Consider the following 16,355-nt stretch of genomic DNA (forward strand, 5'->3'; position numbering starts at 1 on the left):
TAAAACACCTGCTACCATGTTTATGATGAGGAAAATATACAACCCACTTCCTGAAACGAGGCATAAATTTCCCACTATGATGAGGTCTGACCCATCATAATATCCCACTGTGCTTGCTTCTGGGTGTGAGGATGGAGAGATTATGGTGTCCCATCAGTGATAAGAGGGGCGGCTGGAGAGCCTATTACCAAATTTCCCCAGAGAGGCAAAGAAAGAGGTGGCGGAGGTGGGTGGCACAGCATCCTGTAAGGAGAGAGGAGGAACCAGTGTGATGCGAGGAGCTCACAAGCTGTTACTACACGAGGACTCCTCCCCTCAGCGCCGCATACTCCCACTGGGAGGTCAGAGGTCAGTGGGCCACAGGAGATGTGCTCCATTCAACAGCAGTGTCGCTAGTCAGAGCCAGATCACGACTGTCTGGGACCTTCAGCTGTGTTTTTTTGCCGCAGTTTGAATGCTCGTTTTTAAACTCTTTTTTTTTTGCCTTTAGCACAGCGATATACATACGCCAAACGTTTTGTTGGCCATGAATGGCCAATTAGGCAGCCAGGGGAGCACTTCCCTCTCTAATCCTGTGACAAAATCAAATAAATAGAGTCTCCATCACCGTGGCTGTCTGGCCTCTGAGTCACTTCAAGCCGAAGCCGTTTAGATTATTTGACCTAACAAGCATCTCTCATGTCATTGACTCACCTAGAGGTTTGTTTTTCTCCCTCATATCTGATTCAGTCTCCACTTTCTCTGCTAATTCCTTGGACAACACTCGACCCCCCCTCCCCCCCGCACAACTGTTCTAGTCTCACCCCCCATCTCCTTTGCTTTCTAGGCCATGGCTCGTCTTTGACCCCAATGTGTTTCTCCCTCAGTGGCCTCTAGTGGTTTATTTTGTGTCATACCTGAATTTTTTCTTTACTTTAAGTGATTGAATAGAGGAATTTTCTCAATGTGCCGCTCTTTTCTCTTGCTGCACATTTGCCTTATTATTATCCACCATTGCCCAAAGTGTTGTCACTGCTTTCACTTGAAAGCTTTCCAAAAAAAGAGAAACATAAATGGCAGGTAAGAAATGCCTGGAACACATTGCTCTGGGAACCAAAGACTGCAGACTGTATTTATATTTTCATTTAGTAGCTGTCAGAGCTTCGTTCGGCCGGTTGGAGGAGTATCTGGGGACATGGGGGAAGATGAAGGGTAGAGTGGCTGGATAACAGTGTTTATTGGTTGTGCCTCCTGCCGCCTGACAGATAGAGCCAGGATCAGCAGCATCAGAATTAAAAAATAGCTTAAGTGAGCAGATTTCGTTATCAGAAATCCCTTAAACAACTGCAGATTTAGAAAAACAGATGGGGCAGTTATGAGTGTTTATGTGTGTATATGTGTGTATAAGTATATACACCAATCAGCCATAATATTGTAATTATTGACAGTTTGAAGTGAAGACCACTTATTATGTAATCATCAAAGCTCCTTTCAGAGTGTGGTATGTATTGGGCGCTGAACGTCGATGTTTTAGAAGCAGAAAACATGGACGACTGTAAGGATTTCAGTTAACATATTGGGATGACTAGATGCCTGCGTCATAGTATCGCCATACCTGCATCTCCTGTGGGGAGATCCTGGTCTGCAGTGGTTGATATCTATTGAAAGTGGTCCCAGGATGGAAAAAACGGCGAATCAGCCACAGGGTCATGCACAACCATGTTCTTTGGTGCACATGGGGAGTGAAGCCAGTAGCTCAATCTGCTGCAGAAGATAATGCTGGTCCCCACAGGAAGTTGTAGAAACACCCAGTGTATTATTGTGGTTTGCATATGGGGCTGCAAAACAGGGAGTCCTTGCAATAAGTAGACAGGCTGTTTTTAATATTGTGGCCAATTATTGTTTGTGTTTTTACAACTATAGTAACTGTTTGTATTGTGTGTATTCCATTATTATTGACTAAGCCCTGGGAGTATGTCAGACTCTACCTGTGTGTTTTATTAAGGAATGGATGCTGAATTTTTAATAATTAGGTGGCCTGATGAATTTATGTCTATGTGGGAACATTTTCTATTAACAGAGGCTTTGATTTCAAATTGAACTCCACTTTGCTTTATTCTGTTCATATGTTGCGGTATTTTGAATTGTTGGCTGACATTTGTTTCCCTACGGCTTCATTTTGTTTCTATGCTACAACAATGGCAAGCAGAGGGAAGTGAAACCTTTCGAAGCTCCTTAGTTGCAGCTGAAATCTTTCTGTGGCTTCTGTGGCGAGTTTGATTTTTCGCCACAATGAGCTTTGATTAATCTTGGATCATTTTATAGAATAAACAGATTGTGCATGTAAGGCTAATGTGGAAATGGATAATTTTGCACAGACTATTAAATCATCTTGTCATTATGTCCTGTAAACACACAAGTTTATACTTACAAGTTTTGACTTGAAAATGTTTATTCCAGCCGCCTTGTTGTGGTTTACAGTTGACTTGGCTCTCTGTACAGTACTGCAGTTCATGTTGGTCGTCTGTCGTCCTCGCCTCTCGTCACTTACAATTTAGTGGTGAAGGAGGAGACCTGTGACTTAAAGGGGCAGGTCAAAGTTAAGGTCCACCCTTAATGAACTTTACCATTTCTTGTCCATCTGTTTGTGGGCAGTACGACGGAGACTGTGACCTGTTCTCTGCTTTAATTAAAGTGTCTGTTGGGAGGAGACAACAAAGAGCAATTTAGCAGGTCTGCTGGTTTGTGGACACTGTCACAGAAATGACCAGCTGCTTCAGCCGTCCCATCAGCTGGGGTAACAATGGTCGCCCCGGACGATAATTGAATAAAATTTGCCCTGTTGTATTATTCAGGGGCTTTCTCTCTCTTGCTTTGTCTTAATGCTCAGACTTTGCTGGTGTCTCCTCCTTTGTTTTTCTTGGGTTTTTGTCCATTTCATCTTGAAAGATTTTTGGAAGATATGATGGTATTTGGCATTGTCTAGTCAAGTGCAAACATAAGTATAAATGTTTGTCTTTAATAAAGTGTATGCCAACATGTCTTTTCAATATTCCTAGCAAAACCAAGATAGATATTTAGTAATTATTCATTGATCTTTTCAAATTAAGGTTTTGACCTGTTAGTGTTGCATCTAAAGTCAAACCGTTAATCCAAGATTGAACCTGAGTGTTTGTACCTGAAGTGACAGTAGCCATCTCGGTATTTCTCTACATGTCATTTAAAACTACTGGCGTTCCCTTCACGGTTTCTCTCGAGCGGTCAACCTGCAGGTCAGAGGAATGTCTTTTCCCAACGTAACCTGGAGAATCCCACATTACCATTTCTAGATACTGTAAGCACATTCAGAACTGAAGACTTTCAGTGAGTTTCATATAATGTCAGAGAGCTGGCCAACCACCTATGTATCCTACAGTCTCTTGGCTCTTGTGAGGAGCTGCAAGGCCTTGCAGATGTTGCGGGATCACAGTGTTGCCAACGTTTTAGGACTCACTGTGTAGTCTGTTGGCATAAGTGTTTGCATTTAGGATGCACCAACTGAAAGAAAGAACCACAGGAAAAACAGAGGCAGGAAATTGATGGTAGATAATCTGATCTTTATCAAGACTACAAATACATTTATTTCCTTCAAGTGTTGGAGTGCCCCTCTCGAAGCACTAAACTGAGGATCTTTATTGTAGCTGTCTCTCAGGAATGTAATTCCTCAATCCATGCTGATCGTAAATGAAAAGAAAATACTGTTTATTATGTTACGTCTTTAAGATAATGTTTCTTGCTATGCACATGCAGTATCACTGTAAGTGAATGTAAACATGCTTTTGGTTGCCTTGATTTATATCTGTTGAAAATATATATCGTCATCAGATGCTTCTTGCATGTGCTTATGATACAGCACAGCAGCAACATTAACATTTGGTTTTTACACAAATCAGTCCTTTTTTGAAATTAGTTTGTTTGTTTTTAAAGCGTTATGTTTTGTAAATGCTTGCCCTCGTGCTGATACTCTGCCCCATTTCTATTGTCTGTGGACCGGTGCATGCACAGACCACCTAAAAACAGTGTGTCAGGTAATTTGAGCTTAATCTCTTCGCCTGCATTGTTCCATCATCACAACAGATAAATCTGTCAGCGGAGCAGAAAAGGAACTAACAGGCAAGAAACTCTTGTCTGGTTTTTGACAGGAGATTGCCGGGACTGGGCAGGTCCCAGTTACCCCCCCCCCCCCTTTAATCCAGTTTGATAAGCTGCTATGAAAGAGCTGCCTTTTCCCATTTCGCCTAGAAGCTTTTAGGAAGGTGTGTTGATAGGAGGGTTAGGAGAGCGGTTAAGCCAAGCACAGTGATTGAGACCTAATTGATTAGACATGGAAACTACTGGTGAGGAAGTCGCGAGGAGGCCTTTTACAAACACTGCTGCGACTCTTCAGACAGTCATTGAAACAGTTCTCATTACCTTAAAGGCAAACGAGTCTGTGGAGTATTTAATGTTTTTGTGTCAAACCCTAAAAGATTGTTTTGGTTTGTCATCGCCTGGAATCAAGCAGCGAGTTACCTCAGCAGCAGCCATGAATGACAGATGAAGAGCTTATCTGTAATTTGGTAAAGCGCTTCTCTCTCTATGTGTTCAGGCTTGTTAGCAACTTCCCATCTGTGGGACAAAAGTGCTGTGAAGTGGCTGGATTTTCTTGCTGTCACAGCACTGATGAGACTGTAACCTCATTAGGAGGAGGAGTGACCTGCAGTGTAACTGCTCTGTGGCTGCGTGAAGAAGGCCCTCCATCAGCGGCAGCTCCCCTCCAGTTCCTCCCCTTCTTGTCGATCCAGGCACAAACATGCCCGTAAGTCAGCGCTCGCGTCTGGCTTTGTACTTGTTGACTTTGTAGCAACAGCATCCGACCTACGGCTGTGTTCTCTGTCATCACCGGAGGGCAGGACTTTTCCGTTTACATGCATTCATAAATCCTACCTATATTACATTCATTATAGAGGGTTCTTTTTTTTTTTTTTTTTTTTTGTGAGAATGTAAGATTTACCTTAAATCCTGAAACTACTGGATTTATATGGGACTTGTTCGTCAAAACGTTAGTGGATGTTTTGTTTTAATTTGCTGCTGTTTTTTATTTTTTTTTTATTTATAACAACAGTATGTGTGAACTCCTTACATTTTTTTTTTTTACTGACCACAGTAAAAAATTTAATATGCAACCTCGTACTTGTTTAAAAAAAATAAAAATGAATAAAGGTGAACACTCTTGATCAATCTCAGTTAACCCACTCTTGGTCTCGGAGACGAACGGTTTTAAAGGTTGTATTGAATCGTCAGATGTGTTTAAGGGCTGCTTCACTTGAAGTTATAAAGTAAATTAAAATGTCTTTTTTTTGAAAGACAGATGACATTAACATTCCCCTCTCTTGTCCTTCAACAACTGACATTCATTTCTTCTTTCTGTTTAAGTGTTTGTTGTGCATTACTTCCACACTATCATCATTTTTAGAAAATACTCCAAGCCACCATCATATTTTTTTCTTTTTGGCTTGTTTTTTTAAGGCGAGTTTAACTCAAAAAATCTGCATAAGTTCTTAAGCTCCTCTGCAAGTGTGAGTCGTTTTAAAATGTTGAAAAAAAGCCGTTAACAGGATTACATGGCCGAGTTAAATTCTCTGCCCGCCCTTGAAGTAATACAGATGCAAGTTCTTATTCATGCTTTTCACAATGGTGATAAAAATGCAATAAAAATAGAAAAAAAGGATTTTATGTTTGTCTGCATTTTATCAGAATGACTGTCTTAATCTCCAAGTTCACTAATTGCCCCAGTCTTGGATCACCTAAGCGGCATTTTCTCTGTTTCACTTGGTCTGTGGTCATCCGTTGAGACCACCCTGGTGTTAACTGGAGCCTGCAGAGCTTTTGCCTTCCTCTGAAACCTGACTGTCGAGGGGTGGAGTCGGGTTGTGCACTTTTGAGATTAAACAGGAATACTTTGGGGATCACTTTGTTTCAGATTTCAATCCCTTGCTCCTGTTAGAGAAAGAGAGGGTCCTCTCTACTGAGAGCCATGTAATCCCCTGTCCAGTCAACGGCTCCTCGTCCCCTGACTCTACTCCTGTTTCCCCTCTCTCTCACTCTCTTTCTCTGTGTTTCACACTCTCATTCTCTCTCTCTCTCTCTCTGTCCCTACCTGAACAGAATAATACAGACCAAGTCGCCTTCCAAGTGGTCGGTGGCCTGTCGGCTCTGGAACAAATTTTGCGGGTCATCACCGCTGCTACCACACCCACTGCAGTAACTCGTATACCTCTCAAGTAAGTACAAGGAGACATTTCCACTCAGGTGAAAGCACCCGCGTATACGTATACACATATACACCACATATACACTCAAATCTCCAAATTCAATCATTTGCCATTTGAAACGCATTTACTGGTCATAACTACTTTCTGTTTCATGCCAGCAGGGTGAGCTGTCTCGGTAGCGGAGTGTTTGGAGAGTTTGATTTCAAAAATGCTGATCAGACATTATATTTTGAGAGCTTTTTCTGCTTTGAGTTTGTTTTGTAGTTTTAAGCAAAATGTAGGTCTAATGCTCGAAGAGGTGTGCAGTGGTTTTTCTGTAAAGTTGAACAAACTGTAATATGGAATTCCTCCTTGATGACCGAGTTAGTAAGTGAGGGAGGCAGGTCCTTATCTGCAGGCCTGCTATTGTCAATCTTGTTACACTTTTGGTTCTTCACTATAGAATATTTTATCATTCAGTCACAAAAATGTGTAATTTGATTTAATATTAGTTTTGAACTCCACTTTCTCACTTTAATCTGAAGAGGAAAGAAACATAACATGTGTTATTTATTCTATTAATTTAGACAATATAGATTAGTGTTATTTTTTTGTATTTCGTGCTATTTAAGAGCTTGACAGACATTTTATTATTGTCTACTGGTGAGACTCATAAGTACAGTTAATTTATTTGATATTAGGATTTAGCATTTTTAAAAGTAAAATTGAAACGTCTTTCTGGACTTTCTAAAGACCTGTCCCTGTAGTTTAAGCTCCATCTCCTCCCTGCTGCACATCCACAAGGCCTCCACGGTTCCAGTTCTCATTCTGAATGAAGTCTCTGGTCTTATCCTTTCACTGACCTCATTGACAGCACTGCTCTATTTTCTTGTTGTGATTGTTTTTGCAATTGCATAAATTGAGTGAGCTAATCTGAAGTAACCTCCTTCATCACTGTTTATAGTTGCTTCATCTCAATAAATTCTCCTAAAAACTATAAATGAATAACAGCGCTGTCCTTCAAGGAACGGGAGGCGTTTCCATCGCTGTAATCAATTTGTGTTCATTCTTTTCTCTTGAAACACAAAAAGCACATGTGCCTCATCTATCATTTAGAGTGCAGAGTATTTTTGAGTTGTGGGTCTGGCGTTTGCATGGCCCGCCAGTAGATAACCTCAGAGAGGCTGCTGTACTCACAAGTGGGACTCTGTAATGGACTCGAATGGCCTCGCTCTCCCATTCATTAGCATTTACTGGTCCCTGAGTCTCTGCTAATGGACAAATGCTTTTTATATTTAAAAGGCTTTTAAAGGGCATAGCTTGTATATTGATTTTTTTAGAAGTCTCTCTTTCTGAATCATTGTAATCTCGGGGAATTTCAGGCAGACTTTTCAATCCAAAGAAACAATATCAAGAGACTGAACACAAACCTTTTTTTTTGTTTTTTAGCAAAGTTTGTGAGCACCTCTGAACATAGCGAGTTGTTTCTTGATGTACACACACAAGTTACCCGACAATAGATGTGTCATTGACATGCAGTGGTGGAGAGAAGCATGAGGAAAACTGAGCGTGTGTGTTAAAATCCTCTTTTTCCCCTTTCAATCAAATTCTATTTGACTATTTTTAATATTTTATGATTGAAATAATGAATGAATAATTAAAGAATAGTCCTAGATTAACTTTTATTTGATAGCCAAACCTTTCCTAGGACTAAACCGGAGCCACCGTGGCAGTTTTAGATTACCAAGTCAGACAGACAAACTACAGCACGTACATGTACTATTGTGGTCTGTTAGTGATCTGATAGTAACTGCCTGCTGCTTGGGAATTGTTCTCACTTGGGGGTTTGGGTTAGGGTTCCCCACGTGCACACTACAATCTGAAAAAACAAAAAAGAAAAATTATTGGTGCGCTACAATCTTTACTTCACTTTTCTTTTTCTCTTTTTTTTTTTTTAAACCAAACCAACAGATGTACATGAAAAACCTGCCGGACATATATTATGCAGCATTTCTGCAATATCAGTGCTGCCACTTGTGTGTATACGATCCATTTTGCATTATTATATTGATGTTTTCACCAGCTAAATTCATCAACAGTTTCACTAATGAGCTGCTCTGTAATGTGTTTCTAAAGTTAATCATCTCATGTGTTTGGTCCCATTCAAAGGTATTCCGTCTGTCTTTAGACTTTTGTTTCAGTTGTTTGTGTGAATCAGATGAAAAACTGCTACTCAAATAGATTCACTCCTTTCATTGAGGTGCTCGTTCTAACACAGCAGTTGCTTGTGAATGCATGTGTCCTTGTTGAATGCTGCTGACCGCATACCTATAAACAGTCTGTTAAAAATGTAATTATTTACCATATGAGTTGACTTAGTTAATATAATCTATATTTAAGGCCGTTTATTTCTTATGAGTCCATTCTCAGAGTTGCAGAATCATAATTTTAATCGTCAAATTGGGATATTTCCTGCTTCGTAAAATGCAGGCGAGGTCGCACTTTTTGTTGTGTCAGTCAGGTCAGTGTAGTCGGTAGCTCCCGACGAGATGCAACACAAGGACGCAGCCCAGCTGTCAGCTTATCGCTATCTGTCATCTGAATTGCCGGGTGGCCTAATGGGCTGCTATACAGACGCTAGCCCCAGAGTGCGCTACATTATCTGTTTACAGTGATGCTGCCGTATTGATCACCTCCTCCCACCAGATAAGCAGAGTGATTTACAAAAAAAGGCAGCTGCCGAGATGCTCCTGCTATATCTCTCCCAAGGGATGCTGATTCCATCTTGTTACCATTACATTAATGAGCTAATTCCTCTACGAGGCTCCGCTAATGTTCTGGTGTAACCCTGTGGTCGCTGGAGTGTCTACGTCCAGGTTTATGCAGCCACTGTCATTAACTCCAGATGGTATCTCAGGAAAACGCACAATAAAGCCTGAAATATCGGCATGAGCAGTTTTCATTTTTAGTAATTCTCTTAGTCGCTTCGCTTTGCATAAGGCTATTTATTTTTTCAAAGTTGTATTGAAAAGTAGGGTGACAGCTAAAAGAAGAACCTTCAAATAGAAGAAAAAACATCGAATCAAGTTTCTGTCGTGTCTGACGTGTCTGTTTACTAATCATTCCAGGGACCCCAGCGGCTTCCAGAGTATGACGTGTCCAATCACAGTTGAGATTCATCAGTGTATTCATCACATATTTGCAACATGAGCTTCATTGTACCCTCAAAGTCATACAGCGATATTTATTAACGGCAAGACATTGAAAATCTAAGTTGTCTTGCAAAAAGGGCCAGGCACATTCACATTTTTTGGGGACAAGTTCAAAGCTGGAATTTAAAAATAAATCCACTTTGTGTGATTTAAGTGGCCATTCACATCTTCGGTTGTTTTTGTTGGGTGGTGCATTCCTATCCACTGGATGACTTGCATTACATCAAAGGTATAAATAGAAACTTACCCATCATGATTGAAAGCATATCTCTCTGTGTAAGAATAAGTCAAATGATTATTTAAATGATGATTTATGTATTTGCTGCCATTACAGTTGTTTTATTTGAGCAGAACAAACACATTAACTTGCTGATGTGGTTGACTGTGTTTCTGCTGATGCATGACTTGTCTCAAAAATAAGAAAAACAAATGCTTTTTTGCACACTTGTGGGGAATTACAATGTGCTGGTTTGTATATTGCAGATGCCTTGTCCTTCTGTGTTCAACAGGGGTCAGTGGAGAGAGAACGAGAAAGACCTGTATACTGATTGCACAATGTTGATGCATAACATTTTTATTTAAAAACCCGACAAGGAGCAGTGAATTTTAGCAGCAAAAATCTAATTCCAAACAATAGTTTGTTTAGTTTTGGTCACACATTTAAGTCAATTTTCAGCCCTTTTAAAATTAAGACACAGCCTTGATGGTGACAGGTGAGCTCCAAAGAAAGTTTTCCGAGTCTGCGGACATGCGTGTTAACCCAATTTGTCTTCCCACCTCTGTCTCACATGACCTGGTGTATCCTGTGAAATCAGACCTGCTACCTCTGGTTTTATTTCAGGATGTTTTCCAGCTTTCGTGTGCGTGTCTATGTGTGTGCGTCTTTGTGCCCATGCTACTGTGCGTAGTCCAGTGTGACGGCTCATCAGATTTCTCCTCCTTCATACCTGGCCAGTGTGGCACGACAGCCAGAGTGGATGTCTTGGAAGCACTCAGGGTATCGGAGAGATCAACAGCAGAATCAAATTAAATGTCATTTAGATAGCAGTGAATGAAGGGATTGTTTGACAGCACAAGGAAATGGATTTGCTCCTCACCTTTTATTTTGGCTTAGGATTCTTTTTCCTCCCCTGTTTAAGAGGCAGGGGCTCAACCTGATCTGGAAGTTAGTCAGATTTCTGCAACGCTGCTCCCGTCAGGCTTGACTGCACACATAGGAAACGCACAGAAAGGGCGAGGAATGTGAGACTCGGGTTGAGGAGCACAGATCTCAGGGTTGATAACTCGAGGCAGTGACAAAAAGCATAAAGAGCCTTTTACATGCTTGTTGTCCTGTTGTCAAGTGAACGGCGAGTAGGCCATTTACCTTGATAAATGATCTTGGGTGAAAGATGGACACGATCCATAACCGTCTATCGCTGTGCTAGGAAAGCAGTGTTTATGGTTGTTACTTCTGATTTATTCCAGAGGTGACATGCTTGTGGAGTTGGAAATCCTTCGTTTCAGGAGCCATTGCTTAATTTTTTTTCTAATATCTTTTAATCATCTATTACCCTAAAAGTATATGAAGTTTTATTAATAATATATTATAACGAGGTTTAGATGTAGTAGCCCCTTTTGGACACATAATTTCTTTATGGATCTGATAAACTTTACAGACAATGCTGAATCTTGGCTGTATCAGGTGAACGGTTTAGTGAAGGTGAACAGATGACCTTGCTCACTCTTGTGTTTTTATCGGCATCGAATCCCTCTCCTTTGTCCTATTGAAACTTTGTGACAATACCTCATTGCTTGCTCTGAAATGCTCATGCCTGTGGTGAGGTGAGCTAGATAACAGTTATGGTAATTTCAGGAACATGTCAGGCAGAATCTCCCCAATGTAACAGGAAACCCGTAATGATGCAGGAGGAAGAATGTGTCCTGCTTTGACAGACTGGCACACATCAGTCCCTGCTTTTTTTTTTTTTTTTGTGCAACATGAGAACAAGTGGCGTGGCACTTCACCAAATTGTTCCTCAAAATCTTTGACTGGAGCTGTCATTGACGGGTATTTAGAGAGTGAGATTCCCAGAGAGGTTAGACTATCAGGTGTCATGCTCATCAAGCTCAATTAGTGGGGAGGAAACCAAAGACAGATCACCATGATGGTTCATTGTACAAGCGAGTGTAAGGGCATAATTCAAACGTGCCTTTGACAGCCTCCTCATTTGTTCTGAGATGACCAAAGACAAGCTTGATTAGCTGTGCCACAAAGCAATTGCATGCTCATTACATGAGCAGCTGAGTGAGTACAGAGACCGATGTGTCTTGCCAGAAGTTAAGCGATTTAATTACAATACAACAAAACCAAGTATATGATGAAAGATTTTGTCAACAGAGGCTACTATTTAAAGAAAAAAATGTAATGACCGTGAACAACACAAATCAGATTTTCCCCAGGTAAAACCCACTTTGATCCTAAATTGGGGTCATATCTGATGTTTTTCAAAGCGACGCGAGTCTGAACAGTTTCAGCTCTCATTTTGATGAGACGGAGATCACAACTCTACGCTGCAGGAGCAACGCAGCAATCTCCCGTTCAAACAGATAAAACTCCACATTGATACATCGCTTCTGTAGAGTTTTTTTTCCCTAAACCTTTGCTTGTGATGAACTTTGCGATTTGTCCAGAATGAAGCCTTCCTTTCACCCGGTCTTTACTGGGTTTGGCTGTAGCTCCCAATCACCCAGTATGGATGGGTGCATGGATAGGCGATAATGAGTAACTTGTAATTATTTTTTTCTTTGTTAATTTCTAATAGACAAATGTTATTTGGTAGTATTTGTATTTCAGAGGATAGGAGAAAACACAATAAAGAATGTATTTTAACATATTTCCACCAAGTGAAATGAAGTTTAAATAATCACTGCAAGACTACCAATAATTTTCTGACAAAATTCCAGTTGTATTTAAGTTTATTCACCTGTTTTATTTTGCCCATACAATGTTAATATTATTCCCTGTCACACAATCGCAAAAGAAATCTCAAATATATACGTTTTTGATTTCTGCAGTATTTCAAATATATGTCTTCTCTAACTTTTAATGAAATGTCCCTTCAGTTCATTATATACAGCAACTGAATCTCAGTGTGACCTGGAAGGTATTGGCCAACGTGAACTTTATCTGACTCTTCTGAACCAGCTCTTTGACAGTAATCAAGTTCGTCCTGCATCGCCATTTAATCTCTGGTAGATCATATGATAACCCCGCTTTTGTGCACGACTTTACTCAACAAGGACATCGTCTCAAATATCACAATAGTGATTTCAGGAACCAAAAGTAGCTTCTGTCTTCTTCAGGAATGTACTTGGCAGTCACCACAGTTTTGATAAGCTGGAGAAAGCATATTATTATTTTTGAAAGAGTTTGGAGTTGTCCTTTTGGTATTTACATTGTGCTGATCTGTTTTCCCATGCAGAGCGTGTGTGTGTGTGAGTGCCATGCTGCGTGGTTGCACACAAAGTCTAGTGCGAGTTCTCCTGTTACCTCATCCCGTGCTCCTCACTATTCACCATAAATACACTTGACCATTGATTAACTTTTCCGCTGTTTCAATGATAGAACCACACAAATACCAAAACAGCAAAGTTATAGGACAAAGTTTTGATGGTTGTTTGATAACTGAATATACGGCTTCTCACATTAACACCTTGTTGTGTTGGATAGTTTTACGCAGCCGTGTTTGTGTTTATACCGTAAAACTACAGTTCTGCCCGCGAGCAAATGCAAACCAGAGAATAGAGGAAGTTATTGACAAACGTTGGTCAACCTCTACCTAATCTATTTTCCTCAACTATGCCAGCGTGGTTTCACTGAAAACACACAGCAGATGTGAAGGTTCGGTGGATATCAAAATGTTTACCAGTTGGAATAAACATGGCCTACTTTAGGCACTAGAGAGGCGGATTCCTTTCTTCCAGCAAGCAGATAGGACACGCTATTCCTCCATTGCCTAAAATATACAGTTGTCAGAAAATATTAACTGATGAAACGGGGCGAGGGGGAGTAGCCGTCACAGCAGAGTGATTGGTCAGTTATCTGAAGCATTAATCTTCGCTGGGCTTGTTTGAGAGCAGACATAATACAGAGGCACGCTGGCTGGCTCAGCTCACGCCGCTGCCTGGCGGCTGCAAGAAGCTCCGACAAGAAATACTTTTATCTGTGCAGCGGAAATGTTGCTACGTCTTTGCCACGATGGGACTGAGATTACACTAGGCACCTCTAAAGGTGGCTCTAGTGAGGGGAGTCTCCGCATAAGTAGCTGATATGAGTGTTTTATTCCTCAAATTAACTTTCTTGCTCGCGCTGTCAATGAGATATGCTTTGACTCCTGAAGACAAATGGCACCCTTAAGGAACCACAAATAGAGAAGAGTGTGTTTGGTTTCCTCATGCCTGGAGAGAGTCTTGTCATTGCCGAGGTCACTTTTACATCCCAGCACTCGTGTTCCTGTAACGGAGTGTAAGAGGGGAATCAGTGTGCCCTGAACTTTGTTTAGTTTTTAACTTGATGTTTGTCATCTTTCTGTGTTAGGTCTCTGTGCGCTGCTATAAATGTCTACTACCTGGCCTGTTCCTGCTGCACCCTCAACTGCTCCTATGTGCTGTTTAGCAACAGGATAGTCCTCCTCATGGATCTGCTGCTGCATCAGTTAACAGTAAGTCAGCGCGTCCCAGTACATGGGCAACCTGTTGAGTCTTTCTTGGTTGGTGTGAAGAAATACAATGTTCATGTGTGGTTTTGGACAAAAAAAAAATTAAATGTGTTACTTCAATGTATAGATTGTATGCTTTGGTTATTTAAACTCTAAATTAAACCCAGTTTTAAAAATGGGAGAACCTCACCAATAAAGATAGAAGCAACTGCAAAATGTAGAATATTGATGTTTGCCTCATGTAGATTCAACCCGATTTCCTTGATCATAGACATCTTGTCAAAGCATTTAAATCAAATGGCTTAAAAAATTTAAAAAGATCTTTGGATGAATCTTTGTCATTTAGCATTGCGTTAACATGCTACAAATACATTTACTTCCTAACTTTTTGGATAAAAATAACAGACTTTTTACTGTAACTTTAGTACAGTTTTAATGAAAAATATTTTGGGCTTAATGCTGCTTGTTACCTTTACTTTTGATCAGAATATATAAACACAATCTCATTATCTGATGGAGAAACTTTGACCTGACTCCATGTGACCAATCAGACAGACCAGCACGTGGTTGCACACACATTAGATATCCAGCAACTCGATGTGTATAATTTTTTTTCCTAAAAAGAGAACAATTAGCCCAACATTGATATGCTCAAATTCTACTTGACGTTTACTCAAAGATGTCTTTTCATTTTACTCCTCTGTATGAATTTAAAAACGTCTACTGAATGATATCTTTCTATAAACACAAAAAATCAGCTAAGCTTCTCAGAGGTTTCTCAGCATATTTCATAGGCCTAAAATAATCTGTCTTTCATGAATAAAGGTAGGAATCTCTGAATTAGAACAATGTTAGAAAGAACCCTTAGCCCAAGGGGAAAATGAACACGATATGTAATAATGTGCTTTAAATTGTCATATAAATCTTTTAAATTGAAGAGAATTTTGCAGTAATGGTTTATTTTAATCCAGAGTAACATGTAAATTACTGCTCCAAGTCATGACAGTAACTATGCCAGAGGCTTTTTGTTATATTTTGGGGGGAAATCTGGATAAGGGACACTTTTCTGGTGACAAAATATCTTCCTATACAAAATCCAGGGAAGACACATTTTGAAATAAAGAAAGCATTTTCTGGCTATTCAAGTCTACAACATTTCTTTTGTCTTAGAATGTGCATGTTCCATTTTATCTGGTCACCTATACTGTCCACTGAGGGTTGATATTGTTGCTGGTGTCTGTAACTGTTAACTACAGTGTCAATGAGACTCATAGTAGCGAGCAGCAAACCCACTGTCCAACCTCTCCACAAACCGAGGGAATATGAGAGCGCGGTCGGTCAGCGAGACGGGCTGCACTGCGGCGACATGTCAGGCCAGATCCTTCAGCACTCTGAATGAAGGACTGTAAACATCAGCTCACTCCAAACATCCAACGGTGGCGACTCACTGGGGTCGCCTACACTCGCAACACAGACGGAACGAGGCACACGCACAGGGCTGTGGTGCATGCATGAACTCTACTGGGGCTTCCTTCTCCAGTCGAGTTCCAATCCAAAGCAGTCATATTTCCTTAGGGCACACAGGGAGAGGTTCGTCTGTACTCCAGTTTATATAAAACATATCCCAGCAGCTGCTCTGCTGACTGACATATCCAACAGCACCGCGGGAGATGAACTTACTTTTGTCCTTGTGTTCAGCACAGATTAAAAATTGAGCTCAACAATCACACTCCTGCTGAGGAGTCTCATGATGTCTGCCGTTTAGTTTACAACTCTTACGCATGTTTGCTCTAAGTGTTTTATTTATAGGCGTGCATGGATTCAAGTGTATGTCTGTGTTTTGGTATGCGTGTGTGTGAGCAATAGAGAAAAGCAGTGGGGGTTGCACAGCCATATGAGCACGCTCCCCTTTTAATTAGATTTGTAGAGAATGTCGGTGGATTTACCTACGCTGTCAGCATTCACCCCAAACGTTAGACCAAATGCTAAGTTTTGCTTTTGTGAGCTTCCACATTTACCATTCACTCTATTTTATAAATGTGGGCCTGATCCTGTTCTTAAAAAGAAAAAATCAGAAGAAAAGTTGTAAAATTCTTCCTACTTTGGTTTCCCACCTTGCTGGTTAATGCTCTCTTCTTTTACACACACATTGCATGGCTCAGGAAGTACCCTAAATAACCAGGTTATGTATT

At 40.6% G+C, this 16,355-nt stretch overlaps 1 protein-coding gene across 2 annotated transcripts in view; it reads left to right on the top strand.

Moving 5' to 3' along the window:
• Window positions 1–16,355, top strand: part of scaper (S-phase cyclin A-associated protein in the ER) — a 60,921-nt gene that overhangs the window by 28,567 nt on the left and 15,999 nt on the right. For both annotated transcript variants that reach the window (XM_080476086.1, XM_080476087.1), the window contains 2 exons: window positions 6,166–6,281; window positions 14,043–14,166. In XM_080476086.1, the coding sequence (XP_080332212.1) occupies window positions 6,166–6,281; window positions 14,043–14,166 (240 nt within the window). The remainder of the gene's footprint in view (window positions 1–6,165; window positions 6,282–14,042; window positions 14,167–16,355) is intronic.

The sequence above is a fragment of the Lipophrys pholis genome (genome assembly GCF_963383615.2).
Source record: "Lipophrys pholis genome assembly, chromosome: 11".
NCBI classification, from domain to species: domain Eukaryota; kingdom Metazoa; phylum Chordata; class Actinopteri; order Blenniiformes; family Blenniidae; genus Lipophrys; species Lipophrys pholis.